General features: G+C 33.2%; 2 protein-coding genes across 3 annotated transcripts in view; one reads left to right on the top strand and one right to left on the bottom strand.

Moving 5' to 3' along the window:
* Positions 1 to 14,920, top strand: part of LOC140448097 (alpha-(1,3)-fucosyltransferase 7-like) — a 35,747-nt gene extending 20,827 nt beyond the window's left edge. For both annotated transcript variants that reach the window (XM_072541160.1, XM_072541169.1), the window contains 5 exons: positions 23 to 231; positions 2,178 to 2,320; positions 7,693 to 7,950; positions 10,517 to 10,723; positions 13,020 to 14,920. In XM_072541160.1, the coding sequence (XP_072397261.1) occupies positions 34 to 231; positions 2,178 to 2,320; positions 7,693 to 7,950; positions 10,517 to 10,723; positions 13,020 to 13,476 (1,263 nt within the window). In that variant the 5' untranslated portion in view covers positions 23 to 33 and the 3' untranslated portion in view covers positions 13,477 to 14,920. The remainder of the gene's footprint in view (positions 1 to 22; positions 232 to 2,177; positions 2,321 to 7,692; positions 7,951 to 10,516; positions 10,724 to 13,019) is intronic.
* The window catches only part of LOC140448109 (uncharacterized), a 134,994-nt gene that overhangs the window by 114,670 nt on the left and 4,497 nt on the right, over positions 1 to 15,827 (bottom strand). The window lies entirely within an intron of this gene.

The following is a 15,827-nucleotide window of genomic DNA, read 5'->3' as shown; positions in this document are numbered from 1 at the left end:
AATGATTGTTTTTTTCTTTCAGATGATGTCATCATGAAAACAATTAGCTACCACCAGAAACAATTATACGTTTTATGTATCATATTGGCAGTGGTGTTGTTTAGTCTATGTATACAGATGGACATTGTTAGATACAATACATATTATCCAGAATATGGAGAATACAAAAAAAATATAAACGATATTGAAATGAAGCTAGTAGAAGAATGGAAGGAACTGCGCAGCAAGCAAGTATGGCAGTGTTTTACCTATTTTAATAAATATTCACCAGTTTAATATCTGTTTTTGTAATTTTTTTTTAATTTGGTGTACTTTTCACAAAATTCTCTTTGTAAAAGAATTTCAGTTAGAAAATTTTACTAGCATCGAAGATAATGAATATTAAATAGCACTTAATTATTATTTTCAATATATTATTTACAAGTACATCCATTAATATATACTTTGTAACATTAAAAATGCAGCGCTCAGTAAAACATAAGAAAATTTTAGCAAATAAGCCGATACATCGGTCTATCAAAGGACCCGACAGAATTCTTGAACGTAACAAAATGTTTTGATTGAATGTCGAATTCATTCGTAATTTCATATCATTATCAAAACTAGTACAGAGAAATAAGCAAAAAAGAAACCCTGTTCGGGACCGTGACTAAACCAGATATCTGACATTTTTTTTAATTATTAACAATTTAGTGTAAAAAATGCCATATTTCGTTTTTTTGCTTACCTTTAAAAAGCTTAATATTTAAGGTAAAATTACAAAACTTATCTTTTAAAACATAAAAAAGCTGTAAAATGGCGATTTCTAAAAGTTGCAAAAATTAATTTTTTGCTTTAAAAACTGCAAAATAAGGCAAAAACGTTATTTGTTTATAACTATTGTAAAAATAAACTTAGGCATTTGTTATTCTGACCAAAGTTGGGTATTGTGGTCCTTAACAAACCCTCAGAATTTCAGATCGATCCATTACCTAGTTTAAAAGTTATTCTATTAGTTTATATCAGAGACCTTTTTCTTTGCAGTAACATTAGTCAAAAAATAACGAAGATGAAGTAATTCTACGCATAGCAAATGAAAGTTAAAGTTAAACTTAATATACATCAAAAAAATTGAAAAAAAAATTTCACAACGCAAAACCCTTTTGAATTTTTTATTTTTGATTTATAAACATTTAGAATAACTTTTATACTATTGCTTGTAGATAAAATCTTTTTTCATATTCGAAAAGCTGACATTTTTACACGACTTAAAAAAAAGTTGTTTTACGATAATTTGGGGCAAAGTTAGTTTTTTTTTTAATTCACAGCTAATTTGTTTATAGCAAGTAAGAGACGAAATTTTCTGCATTTGAAAGAAAAGGATTCGTAGTTTTTGTACAAAAAGTTGTACAAACATTGCACTATAACAGGATCCCCTGTGAATTGTCAAAAATATGGTTGAAATTAAGACTAATAGTCGCGAATGGAGGAGGAACCCACAAATCTACGCGTTTAAAAAATGAAAATGAATCTTCAAACTACTACAATTGTTTATATCTTCGGATATACTCAACGGATTTTAATCTCAATCAGTTTATTGAAGCCATCTGCTCGCTACACAAAAGCACCCTTAGAGCTTTTGAAAACAACTCATGGAGTAACTCACTAGATGCTGCTCACTCAGATATCATCTCTGTTCAATTAGCAAATAGACGGAGCAATATGTAGATTCTGAGATAATCCAGAGAAAACATATTGTCTGAAACTGCAGGGTGATTGTTTGCCAATGCCATAAGTACCTAGAACAGGTTTTTAGAACTTGTTCAGATAGCAAATGTAGCTTCGAAACGGTTAATCTGCTTTATATAAAGTCTAGAACTTTGAGACTATAACCGTTGATTAAATATCCGAATAGTCGGATATTCAATCAACGCTTAAAACATAGAACAAAAGATCTCGGGTCGCAATGTAGTTCTTTTAAATATACAACCTACAAGAGGAAGGTAACTGTATTGATTAATCGGCAATTTACCAAAAGTTTTGCTAGATAAAAAGCTATTGATATAAAATGTTTAATAAACAATAAAGATGCAACACCCATTTTCATATTTGCGCAAATTTTCATACATTTTTAAACAAGAAACCTAAAAAATATGTAAAATCGTTTATTTTATTTTTAACTTTTGCTTTTGTTTTAGACTAACCTATCAAACTTAGGGAAAATACTGTTCTTGGGAACAGACGAACCAGTAGTGAATACAACGAAATTATACCAAATTCTAGTCTGGAAATACGGTCACACGATCGAAAATCGTCTAATAAAGAATTTTTCCAAAAATTGGTAAATAAATCAAATATATTTTTATTACTTGCTGGTTCTAGTTTTAACAAAGGGTGAGTCATAAGGAACTTCAGATATTTCTACGTTGTATGGGCAATAACAAATGACCGTTAAAAAGTATCTGCTCCAACTGTTTCATATACAGGGCGAGTTGGGAATTTTGACTGAAATTTCTATTCGTCATAACTTTTGATGGTACGTTCGATGTGTCTCATGTTTTGGTCAAACGTTATACTACTACCACCTAATCAACGGATTTATTCAAACTGGAAGAAAATCAGGTCCGCTTTTAAAAAATTAGTTTGTTTTTTTCAGAGGAAAAGTTTTACCTTGTATCCAGTTTTTGAAAACTAATAAGAATTTTACAAATTAGCAAATAAAAAGGCATATTTATTTTTCCGATTATGTTCATACGTTTACTTCAATTTTAAATATAAATACACGACAAGAAGTAACTAACAAAATTATTGATTCTTGAAACATTAGTAGAAATTATCCCTTAACTCTCAAGAGGTCAATTAGACATTTGATAGTCCGACAAAGATGTTGTACAGAAACAGGTGGACTTCATTTCGAAAATTTGCTTTAAATCTCAACAATTTTACCTTTGGTTTTCCTTACGTCCTTTTTGTTTGTTTCATAAGATGTTTTATGTAATTGCATAAAATTCTTGTCTATTCTTAATATATTAAATGCTTATCCTGCAAAATTTAATTTTAGAAAGAAAATTTCATTTTTTAAATCTAAGGTTTTTTCATAAGTAATTTTTTAAATCGGGATCTGATGTTTTCCTAGTTTAAATGAATCAGATAATTAGGTGGTAGTAGTATAACATTTGATCAAAACATGATGAGACACATCCAACTTACCGTTCAAAAGTTATGACGGATAGAAATTTCAGTCAAAATTCACAACTCGCCCTGTATATTATTAAACAATGGAAGTAGACACTTTTTAATGAACATTTGTTATTTCTCATAGACGCCTCCATACAAAGTAGGAGGTGTGTACAGCTGCTGATGACTCACCCTGTATACAAACATAACCCTGATCACATTGTTTTTATCTACTAAGCAATTAATAAATGTTGCGAAAGGAATAGATTAAAATTACATTCAGTTTTGATCTAGATAGTGATATTAAAAAAAATGAGCAATTTGGTAATTAATCAATGTCGTCTAGGCAGCAAACTATAAATTGGCCGATAGTTGAATTTAACTATATGGACAGTACGCAGAATAAATCGTCGACTAGATAACAGGTTTGACGTCAAAATTTCGCAACGGAAGAAAATTCTTTCAGTTCAAACATCTCGTCTTGTGGCTCACACATCAGCTGTTAATCCAGTTGCAACGAGTTGACAGTTCTGGCCTGCACACAATCCAACGCAGTCTACGGCAAAACGGTCTTCTGGCTCATTTTTCACGGCTAGCATCATGCCTGAGAGTAGAAGGAAAGCGTACTCGACGTCATTAGGTTAGATTACACTTATCTGGGCAATTGAAGTTTGGTGAACCGTTATTTTTAGTGATGAATGTACCATAGAAGTTGGTTCTATTTTGTGTGTACGGTACAAGCACAAGTTAATTATTGATTTACAAAGGAACGTCGGAAGTAGCAAATAAAAGACTTTCAGGCTGCATAACAGCAGAGAGTCCTGGCGATTCGGTGCCAATAGAAGACACTGACAGGAGAGCGTTGTTGATGTACTAGAAAATTATTATGTTCTGTAGATACAAGGTCATAACGGCATACCAAAAGGGTAAATAAATGTCGGAATGGCTACCATATTCTCCAGGTATGAACTACCAGAAATCGTATTAGACTTGAGGAGAACTTATAGAAGCTATACAATAACTTTTTCACATAATGACAATGTCTTACACGACATGTGTGTGTGTGACATTTATGATTTGATACCACCGGTGTATCTGCTCTCAGCAGATCTACAGAAGATTATACTGTTTCTTAAATGAATATAATATACTTAATAACAGTATATTTCGTTAAAGAATATTACACATGCACTTAGTCATGTATTATTTATAACTTATTCCAACTACGCTTTAGGAAGTAATTTGACAGGTATTGCTGCAAAATATCTTTAATTTAAGTTATCAATATTGCGTTCAACAAGTCTCATTTCTGTTTTATTATAAATAATATGTATTGAGCGTTTCTGTTTTCCAATAAATATTGTTATGTTCATGCTTTCGTTTGGTTTCTTTAACTGTTTACTGAGGATAGTGAAGATATAAAACCTATTTTTTCATTTTCTTTTTCAATTATTATCTTTTTCATTCCGAGCTCCATATAAGAATAGCATTTTTTGAAAAAAAAAAAACAAATTAATTCTCCTTTAATTTATCACATGATAACATAGCGTGTATGTCTATATCGCCCATGATAAAAAAACCAAACATGGCAAGATTCAAACAAAAGTTCGAAAAAAACTGCAATTGCAGTTCAAGAGCATTCATGGATCAACGAAGAGAGTTGAATCGCAACAACCTAGCACCTCAAGAAATAAGTTCTATAAACAAAGATTTCCAGAAGTATATGGAATAGTTCTGAAGAGAAAGCTAAATATCAACAGAAAAAAATTATAAAGCTGCAAAACATAAGAGGTGAAAGAACATCTAACAGAAATGAAATCCTTTTAACAGTCGAAGAATTCTAACCAGAACTTTATAAAATATAACAAAAGATACAGAACACACCCGAAAAGATGGAAAAAAGAAGGTGAGTGGTTAACCACGGTTCAGAAGACATACTAAAGATTACCTACCAAGGACTAAATAAAACATGGGCTCAAAAAGACGAAAGCAGAGAGAGCTACTCTCTGCTTTCCCCCGGGAGAAACCCGCAGAGAGCGAGTTTTAATTAGTTGCTGACAAGACCACCATTTTATCATTAATCATGGATATATCTATCAAGCTAAGCCGCAATTTGAAAATTTAATTAAAGTATTTTACAACTATTATTTTCTGTCTCCCTTAAGATGGCAGCAAATAGAAAAAGAACATACCAAGACGAATTCCTTAATTACGGTTTTACACAAATATAAGACAATGGTACAATGAAACCACAGTGTGTTGTATGTATGAAAGTACTGACTTCAGAATCTTTTAAAAAAAGTCAATTAAAAAAACATTTAGATAATTTATATTCACATCTGTCTTCCAAAACGCGAGAATACTTTGCAAATTTAGAAATATCTGTTAAAAGACAAAGATTGAATAGCAACTTGTTTGGTACATTTGATCAGCGTTCAGCATCAAAGGCTAGCTTTGAAGTAGCCTGGTTGATTGCTTGAAATAAGAAACCATATACTTATAGTGAAGATTTGGTTAAACCAGCTGTTGTAAAAATGGCAGATATGTGTGGTCAAAAAGAAGCGAAGAAACTGAATTGAGTGCCCTTGTCTGCGAGAATTGTGAAAAAACGAATTTCTATATTAGCAGAAAATGTGAAGGAACAGGTTATTTTCGCATTAAAACAGGCTAAATATTTTGCTATTCAGCTTGATGAGACAACTGATTTTAGTAGCAATTCACAGCTAATGGTATATGTTCGCTACAAAGGTGCAGATAATTTTGAAGAGGAATTGCTGTTTTGTTCTCTTCTCGAGTTGAGATAGATTGAAATGAATACTTCAATGCGCAAAGTTTAAAATGGGAAAACTGTATTTCTGTATGTTTGGATGGAGCTGCAGCTATGCTGGGTCATATTAATGTTTTTTCGTAGAAAAAAAAAGAACCCAAATATTGAAGTTACTCACTGTATGATCCATCGACAGGCCTTTATGGTCAAATATTTAGTACCTACAATGTCAGCCGTTATGTATGATGTCATCAATATTGTAAATTTTATCAAGGGACATGCACTAAACACACAGCTATTTCGTGAATTATGTCAGGACATTGAAGCTGAATATACGGACCTACTTTATTATACAGAAGTTAGGCGGCTCTTTCGCGGAAATGTACTAAATCGAGTATGGACTCTCAAAACTGAAATCGAAATTTTTATGGTTGATCAAAAAAATATTCTCGCAGATAAGTTTAAAAACTCTTCCTGAATTGCATATCTCGCACATTTAGCGGACATTTTTGAGAGTATAAATATATTAAACAAAGAATTGCAAGGAAAGAATATTAATATCATATCAGCGAGAGAAAAAGTTTTAGCGTTTGTATTAAAGCTGCAATATTTTGTGACAGAAAGTAGAACAGAACAAGATAACTTCTTTTTCAATGTCAGCTTTGTTTTTATAACACTGCGAAAATATTACTTCTGTTGACATCAAGGATACAATTGTAAGACACCTTATAAAACTCAGAAAGTGGTTGTCAGATTACTTTCCAGATCTTGATACACGTACTGTCAGTTGGATTGTAGATTCTTTTAAATGTGAAATTGCTATGATACCAGAAGAACCTTCAGGTTTGGCAGAAGCAATTATTGAACTTCGATCTAATACTGAAGCACGTATTCAATTTGAGGGTAAACCAAATCTGTCGTCTTTTTGGATGTCAAAAGCTGCAAAGGCTTTCAAATTTGCACATGAAGATGCGGTTAAAAAAGTGTTGCCATTTGGAACAACATATTTGTGCGAACAAGGCTTTTCCACTCTAATGAACATAAAAACGAAAAACAGAAATCGATTCAACGCCAAAGACTGTATTCAAATCACTCTTACATAAAAAAGTCTCAATTTTGAAGCAATTGTATCATGAAACAACATGATTTCTCCAAAACGTGAAGAAAGAATGTTTTCAATTATTCTTTTTTTTATAATTTTTTCAATTCTAATTTTTGCTTGTACCACCATTGTTATTATTATTATAATTTGTTACAGTACCCCAAATTGTCAACCCTCAATTGTACCCAAATGGGTTTGAATTTGTTATATACAGTTGAACAAAAAAAAATTCGCCCCCACAGAAAATATAAGTAAATGATAATTTCTTGTTATTTTGTAATTCATATAATATTTTACTTATATTTTCTGTGGGCGCGAAGTTTTTTTCCTCAACTGTATATTACATATTATTACTATTCCCAGATTTAGCCATACGGCTCACACTCCCTCTAAGGGGAAAATTCACTCATCCCAGATACCTACGGTATCAAGGATTGAGCTCTGGTGGGACTCTTTCCGAGTTCCGAGCGTATCTTCTTAATTCAGTTCATTTACTAGCGGAGTTACGAATTAGTAAAATAGTATACCATCACAATAAGCAAAGTCACCTCTCCCTCTTCTCTACGACGTAGTTTATGGATGTTCCCTTATATCCTTTATTGCTTGCTCCCATTTTGATATATATTTAAGAACTGCAGAGATATTAAACTTTACATTATAATTTTAGGTCGGATCCATTCAGTAACTGCCCTGTGAAAAACTGTGATATAACTTATAAGGATGAAGCACTCCCAACAGCAGACCTTGTACTATTTCATTTGCATAGAATGAAAAGTTCGAAGGAGCTACCATCGAAAAGAGGAAAATCTGAACAGATATGGGCTTTCATAACCGAGGAGAGTGCCCATAACACGTTTCTGTCACCGAATAAAGGTGTTACTATAAAAGACTATAATGGCGTTTTTAATTGGTCTATGTCTTATAGGTAAGTTATTCTTGGGTATCTAGATACTTAACATCTTCTTGGGTACTTTCAAATCAATATGTTCGAAACGAGAGTTGTAACATCACTAGAAGTGTCGGACCTGACATATAGATGACACCACTAACTTCAAATAATTTAGAAAGCGCCATGTCACTAAATGAAGCCATAAACAACTCAAATGTCATCTGTCAACATTTAAGCACTTAAATTAGTTTACCACTAACTTCAAATAATTTAGAAAGCGCCATGTCACTAAATGAAGCTATAAACAACTCAAATGTCATCTGTCAACATTTAAGCACTTAAACAATTAGTTTACCACTAACTTCAAATAATTTAGAAAGCGCCATGTCACTAAATGAAGCCATAAACAACTCAAATGTCATCTGTCAACATTTAAGCACTTAAACAATTAGTTTACACGTTAGAGTTGTTTTTCAATTTTTACACCACTTTTCATTTTTCAAAATTTTTAAACATCTGAATTTTGTGTGTTGATAAAGCAAAAACAATAAACAGTAAACTAATGGATTGATAATAATTATCTGGCAGAAACAATAGATACGCCACAACTGAGAAAGGAGAAATTGGTCAGTCATGAAGATAATGCATTAAGTCACAAGTGGTTCGCAACCATGAAAAATTATGAATTGCACTTCGAATTGCTCCTTCACTCCCACATTTTTCAGATCTGACCCTCAGCGACATTATTCGTAACAAATTATGGTATGACCAACAAGGCCTTATTAGAAATAAAAATCTTATTAAATAAAAATAGTATAAATAAACAATCCTCCTGCATGTAAGTTATAAAATATCATCAAATAACTTTTGTATAATACCAAAATTGGAATATATCGAAAGTTAGAAAATATCATCAAACATGTTATATGTTTTGCGTTTGCTAAAAAACAACGATTGCGAAAAAACATGAAAAATTTTTTAAAAATGGTGTGAGTGGCGAACTTTAAAAAATCGTATCTTGGATACTATAAATCCCAAAGACTTCTACCAAACGTCATTTTTAAGAGGAAGGAAATAAGTTTATTTTCTGTGAAGCAATGCCTATACATATACCCCGTGGAAAAAATATGAGGCAATAAAGAAAAATCGCGTTTTTCAGTGTTTTTTTACTTGGTTTTTGAATATATTTTTGACATTTCGATAGGAAATTTAATGTTAAACAACTTTTCTGTAAACGTATATGTACGAAAAGTCCATAGAATTCGCCCAAAAGCATCCTAGTGCATAGAGCCTAATTCACTCCTTTCTCTCAAAAACGCATCCCTTTAAATGGTAGCACTCCGCGGTTTTTTCATATTTTGGGTTGACCATATGAAACAATAAAACCCCATTAACGTTGAAGTTACTTTCAGGGTTCTTTTTTGGGAAATATTCAACAGCCTATTATACAAGTTAGATTATGCGAGCGGGTGAAGCGAGATTTGGGAGGTAGGTGAGGTTTGGTAAAGTTTGGCTAGGTTAGGCTAGGTTGGTCTAGGTCAAGGTAGATTTTTTCGTTACATGTGATTCGGTTAGTTTGGATTAGGATCCTATACCTTAGATTATGCGAAAAAGCGAAGCGACCGAGATTAGTTGACTAGGCGTTTGCTAACGTTTATTAAGTAATCTAAATTTTAGATTAGGTTAGGTTAGGTTCTATTATTATTATTCTATTAAATATTATAAACTTCAGGTAGATGTAAAGATTGAAAGGAGTAATTATTAAAATATAATGATCAACAGCTTCATCGTTGAGAGTTCAGAAGACAATATTTTCTAGAAATATATTCCACAATTAAAAAGGGTACCATATTTACTATATAAAGATTAACCATTAGTAATTTCTTTCTAATTTTTTACTAACCATTGCAACACTGTATGAGAATAATTTCGTCTTTTCATTCCGCCGGTCATTCAATAACCATATATCAGAAACATATTCGTCATAAGTTTCTATTTTGGTATTTTTCTGCAATTTAACAGTAAAATTAACTGATATTTACTTTTTTGCTTAGGTTTGTTATTATTAAAACAATTTCGTATTTTTCTTACTATCTTTCTTAAAAATTTTAAATGATTTTATTTGAAAATTTCGCATTTCTTGGTTTTGTTTAAATTTCTAGTTTTTTCCGACAACAAATACACTCACATTTTATGTTTGTTAGCTAAATCCGACAAAAATTTCGCATTTTTAATCGATGTCTATGGTTTCATAAGTAGTAAAAATTCTGAATACGATGTCGAACTCATTTGATATGGTCTAAAGTATTAGGAATTATATCTGTAGCTTACGAAACGATTATGATAAGCAAAATATTCGTTTGTATTTCCTTAGAAATAAAAATTAAAGCAGGTCAAACTTTATATTTGGTATATTAACGAGCATAATTAGATAACCATAGTTATAAATTTCTCTATTTGTAGTGCCTGGGTATTTTCAAAATTTTATAAAGAAATAGTAAAAACACTGTAATCATTTGTAAATATTTCAGTTGTAGTTTACTTAAAAAGTGTTCATGAAGTTCTTTTTATGAATCCATTTTAAGCGTTTAATTAATTTTAGAATGGATTCTGACATTCCCGTTCCTTATGGAAGGACCATTCTAAGGAATACACCTCAACCTGTAGAAATAAAATTCGAAAAACAAAGGAATGTTTTGGTAGCGGTGATGGGATCAAATTGTGGAGGAAAGAATAAACGATGGGATTATGTAAAGCAGTTAGAAAAACATATTAAAATTGACAAATACGGAAAATGTGGCACATTAAAGTAAGCGTTTGAAATCATTTTATATGTAAAGGGAAGATTTTAACTGATGGTATTAAAAGATTAAATGATTTTTTTTGGAAAATTAGTACATACCTACATTGTACATAATATGTACAATGCATAATAATATTATTAGACCAGGGCGGATCTGTTCTGGGGTGGATCTTATCTAATTTTAAATAAGATACAAAAGTGGTATAGGTTAAACATCAATTTTATATTGCCACTTACAGTAGACTCGCTCTAACCGGTCCCGCATTAACCGGCCGTCGTATTAACCGGTCACTCCCCCTTCCTATTGTTTTGCGTACGAGACGATCATCAAGCGCCGCTTGATGATCGTCTCCCTTGATGATCGTCTCCCGCTCCCGGTTGTCAGTTCTGTTTTTGCTTTCGAGGAGGATTGAATTCATCTTGTGCGAAAATGAGTGAGAAGCGTAAACGTGTGGTTGTGACGATGGAAAAACGTCTAAGTGTGCTTAAACGGATCGACAAAGGTGAATCAGTTAAGAAAATTTCTTCAGAGTTAAATGTAAATTTCTGCGCCCAAATTAAATCAGATAAAAATCTAAAGACTAGATGCACTAAAAAAAAACAAAATTTGAGATAGTAGATGAAGCTCTTTGGTTGTGATTCCTTCAAGAACGGCGAACGGGCACACCTATTAGCGGCCCGATTCTAAAAAAAGGCTTTATGTATACACAGCAAAATTATATACAGAGGCGAATTTATTGCAAGTGAAGGTTGGCTGACTCGCTGGAAGGCACGTCACAGAGTTAATTATGCACACGTAAGTGGAGAAAAAATGTCCGCGGACGCTTCAGGTGCAACTGATTTTACCTCCAAATTTGTAGAAATTATAAAAATGGAGAAATTAAAACCCGAACAAGTATATAACATGGATGAGATGGGTCTCAATTTTAAAATGTTTCCAGAAAAAACATTTTTGGGAAGTCATGAAAAATCGGCTTCTGGATTTAAAAAGAATAAAGAGCGCATTACAGTTGCTGTTTGTTCAAATGCAGCAGGAACACACAAAATTCCGTTTCGTTGTTGGTAAGTCCGCTTAACCACGTCCATTTAAAAATTTACATCCATCGTCCCTCCTAGTATTCTACAGATCACAAAAATCAGCATGGATGAGCGTTGTTCTATTCAAAGAATGGTTTGAACGTGAATTTGTTCCGAGAGTAACGCGCCATCTTAAGAGCGTAAATCTTCCCACTAAAGCAGTCCTACTTCTGGATAATGCTCCACCTTATCTTGGAAACCTAACATGTAAGACAGATGACATAAAAATTATCTTTCTCCCTCCTAATGTGACAAGCTTGGTACAACCGATGGATCAAGGGGTGATTGAAAGCTTGAAAAGACGATACAGACGTAAATAACGTAAATAAATTTTACAATGCGCAGAAAGTGAAGATTTCAATCTTATTCATATCATCAAAAAAATTAACTTAAAGGACGTAATTTAAATTTTAACTTCCGCCTTCCAAGAAATTCCTGCTTCTACTTTCGTTAAGTCTTGGCGAAAACTTTGGGCCAACATTGAGAGCTTGTTTAGTGTCAACAATCACTCGAAGAAAATAATTCTACCACTATTCTTCAAGATCTCCAAATGTTATCCGGAAATGTCCAATTGCAGACCGAAGATATTGAAGAATGGATGAAATGTGACGAGGAACTTGAAAACGAATTTTTGACAGACGACGAAATAATTACATAGCAACACATGAAGAGCCCTATGAAAATGAGGAGACTAATGATGATGATGTTGACGGAGAGGAAAAGGGCTCCGAAGCGAGGGCTGCAATGGAGGTGGCATTGAAGTATATTGAACAACAACCTAGGTCATCTTCAATCGACGTCTTGGTTTTAAAAGAATGGAGAGATATAGCTTTTAAAAATTCACGTAACGCCAAGAAACAGAAGAAAGTTACCGATTTTTTTAAAACAAGTTTGGTAAAATATTTAAATATGTATATATGTACCTAGAAATAAATAGTATTTTTCAACTGTATACTCCGTGATCTTTATTAATATACACCTTCCTGTACATGTGTTTGATATATGTATGTATGTACTTGATTTTTCTCATGAAAATGCCTCCACATCGGATTAACAGGCCATTTGGTCAACCGGCCAGGCCCAGGTGGCCGGTTAAGAGGGAGTCTACTGTATTAGTAAAACACTTCTGTCAAAATGTAAAAACTTATACCGATTATCGTATTCACACTATTATTAGTGCATCACCCAATATAGACACTCACTCATAAAAATTTATTATTTTTAGGTGTCCCGGTCATTTCACCAAAGATTGTCCAGCTATAGACAAATATTTGTTCTATTTATCCTTCGAAAACTCAAACTGCGATGAATATATCACAGAGAAGGTATGGTGGAATGCTTTCCATAAAAATTCCATACCAATAGTCATGGGTGCAAGTGTGTCTAGCTACAAAAAAGTTCTACCGCCGAATTCCTACATAAATGTCGATGACTTCGCGAATCCAGCTTCTCTAGCACGTTTCCTACTGCGCCTCAACGATACAAACGAATATCTAGAATATTATCAGTGGAAATCACATTTTGAAGTATTGAACGAACACGGATATTTCCAAAGCAATATCTTCCACTACTGCCGAGTATGCCAGGCATTGAACTACAACGATAAGAAACAAAAAGTTTATGAAGACTTACAAAAAGACTGGAACGCCAAAAACGTCTGTTATCCTCCTTGGAACGCGTAATTTTTGTGTTATTTCCAATTCAAACCCACAATAATATTTAAAATATTATTAATGGAAATATTTTGAAGTATTGAATGACCATTGAGATTTCCAAAGCAGCAGATTCTACCACTGCCGAACATGTCAGTTGTCCAATTACAACAAAAAGGCATAATAGAACGAAGACTTGGAAAAAGGCTGGAATAACAAAAACGGCTTTTATCCACCCAAAAAATTTTTTTTTCCTGCCAACGTACTGCCTTGTTACCACTATCAATATTTTCCAGATTGAACTACAATGTAAAAAAACAAAGAGTTTCAGTAAAGGAAAGGCACCTAATTTCGGACAGTTGCCCAATTTGGGATACTGCCCTATCTGCCGTGCCGTGCCATCAATATAACGTCACAATTATTCTAGTATTTAGTTCAAGGCCAAATAATGTATGCTTCCATATTTATCTACGAATTAAGGTACATTTAGTCGTCGGCAGTTGCAACTATCTCGAAACAGTCGAGTAAACTTTTCTAAACCACCGTATTTTATTTGTTTACGTTCTTTTTCATCTTAATTTGTTTCAACTATACATAAATATAAGTCAAATAGTCCGCTTTTTGTTGGCATTAGATAATACAAATTACCTTAATTTAAAAAAAATATATATTTTTTCATCTAACCTGTATAGCGTTGAGTTGCCTAAAGGTATAAACAGATTGCTGCGTTTAATCGGTCCGTTGACGACAACATCGCGATGCGAAATTTTCGCGAGAAGAACGGCCACGGCAACTAAAGGAATGAACACATTGCTGTGATTAGTCGATGTGACGACGACGTGTTTTGTCTCATTGATCACATTGAACGGACGACTACAGCATAGTCTGGAATGGATTCTTCAGAATCGGAGGAAGATTTGATCTTGCTGGTTGCTTTAGCAGAAGAGGGGGATCAAAGGTAAAAATTAATAAATATATATTAAAATTAAAGATTCTCTTATTCTGTATTCACTAGGTATCTGGAAATATTATACCAAATATCTGTTTTCATATATTGGGTAAGTTTTAATATCTATTAATATTTTTTATAGAAAAAGAAAATTGGGAATCATAAGATAAATTTGGAAAAACAAAAAGGGAATTTCATACGTTAATGCCACAACTTCGATCTGACGAAAATCGGTTTTATAAATACTTCAGAATGAAAATTGCTTGTTTTGATAAAATTTTAAACTTAATAAGGGAAGATATTTCTAAGCTTCATAGATTATCGTGAACTTATTTTAGCGAAAGAAAGACTAGCCGTCGGTTCAATGTGATCAATGAGACAAAACACGTCGTCGTCACAGCGACCAATCGCAGCAATCTGTTCATTCCTTAATTTCGGGTATATGGTATGCTCCCAAAATCGGATATCCGAAATTAGGAAACTTTTTACGATACTTTTTGATTGAATGGGTAAAATGTTGGTCGGCTGCAGCTATGCTAGAGACTGAAGAGGCAGTAAAAAGGAATGAAATGGGTTATTTAAAAGCGTCAAAAGTTCCGAAATCCACATTAGAGGGCTATAAAAAAAGGCAATTCACCAGCTTCCCCTGGCCGGAGACCTGTGTTTCCATTAAGCTTTGAAAAACATTTGATTTCCTATTGTTTGGAGATGGATAAGCGGTATTATGGTTTGACAACATCGGACATCAGAGGGTTACCTTATCAACTTGCATTGCAGAATGGTATTTTCCATCCATTTTCAAACGAAAATGCGACAGCCGGTAAAAAAAGGATTCTTAAAACGCCATTCGAACTAAAGTCTACGCAAGCCTCAGGGCCTTTCCAAGGTAAAAATAAAGGACTTCATGGAAGAAAACTTAACACACTCTGGAGAAAATTAAATTTTCCTAAAAGGTAAGAAGCAAATTTGCGCCGTGACTGTTCCTGAGAGAAGTTCACTAGCCACTGTGGTGTCTTGTATGAGCGCAATTGCTGGATTTGTCCCACCTTTGTTCGAGTTCCCCCGGAACAACATGAAAGCTGAGTTGTTAGATGGTGCTCCTTCCGGATCCATAGCGGCGTGTCATCCATCAGGCTGGATTCAACAACACATATTCATACAATGGATTAACATTTTATTTCGCATGTGAAACCAACCGAACATGATCCTGTAGTGCTTGTTTTGGATGGACACTACAGCTGTACAAGATTTTGAATTGATTGAAACAGTTAGGCCTAATCATTTAACGATTGTCTGCCTTGCTCCTCATAGTTCTCATAGGTTGCAGCCTTTGGATTTAGTATTCATCTCCCCTTTCAAAACATATTACTCTCATGAAACACAATCATGGCTTAGAAATAATCCAAATCGCAATATAACATCCTTCCAAATA

The sequence above is a fragment of the Diabrotica undecimpunctata genome, chromosome 1, assembly GCF_040954645.1.
Source record: "Diabrotica undecimpunctata isolate CICGRU chromosome 1, icDiaUnde3, whole genome shotgun sequence".
NCBI classification, from domain to species: domain Eukaryota; kingdom Metazoa; phylum Arthropoda; class Insecta; order Coleoptera; family Chrysomelidae; genus Diabrotica; species Diabrotica undecimpunctata.
Note: the sequence above shows the minus strand (reverse complement) of the source record. Positions and strands in the feature narration are given on the sequence as shown.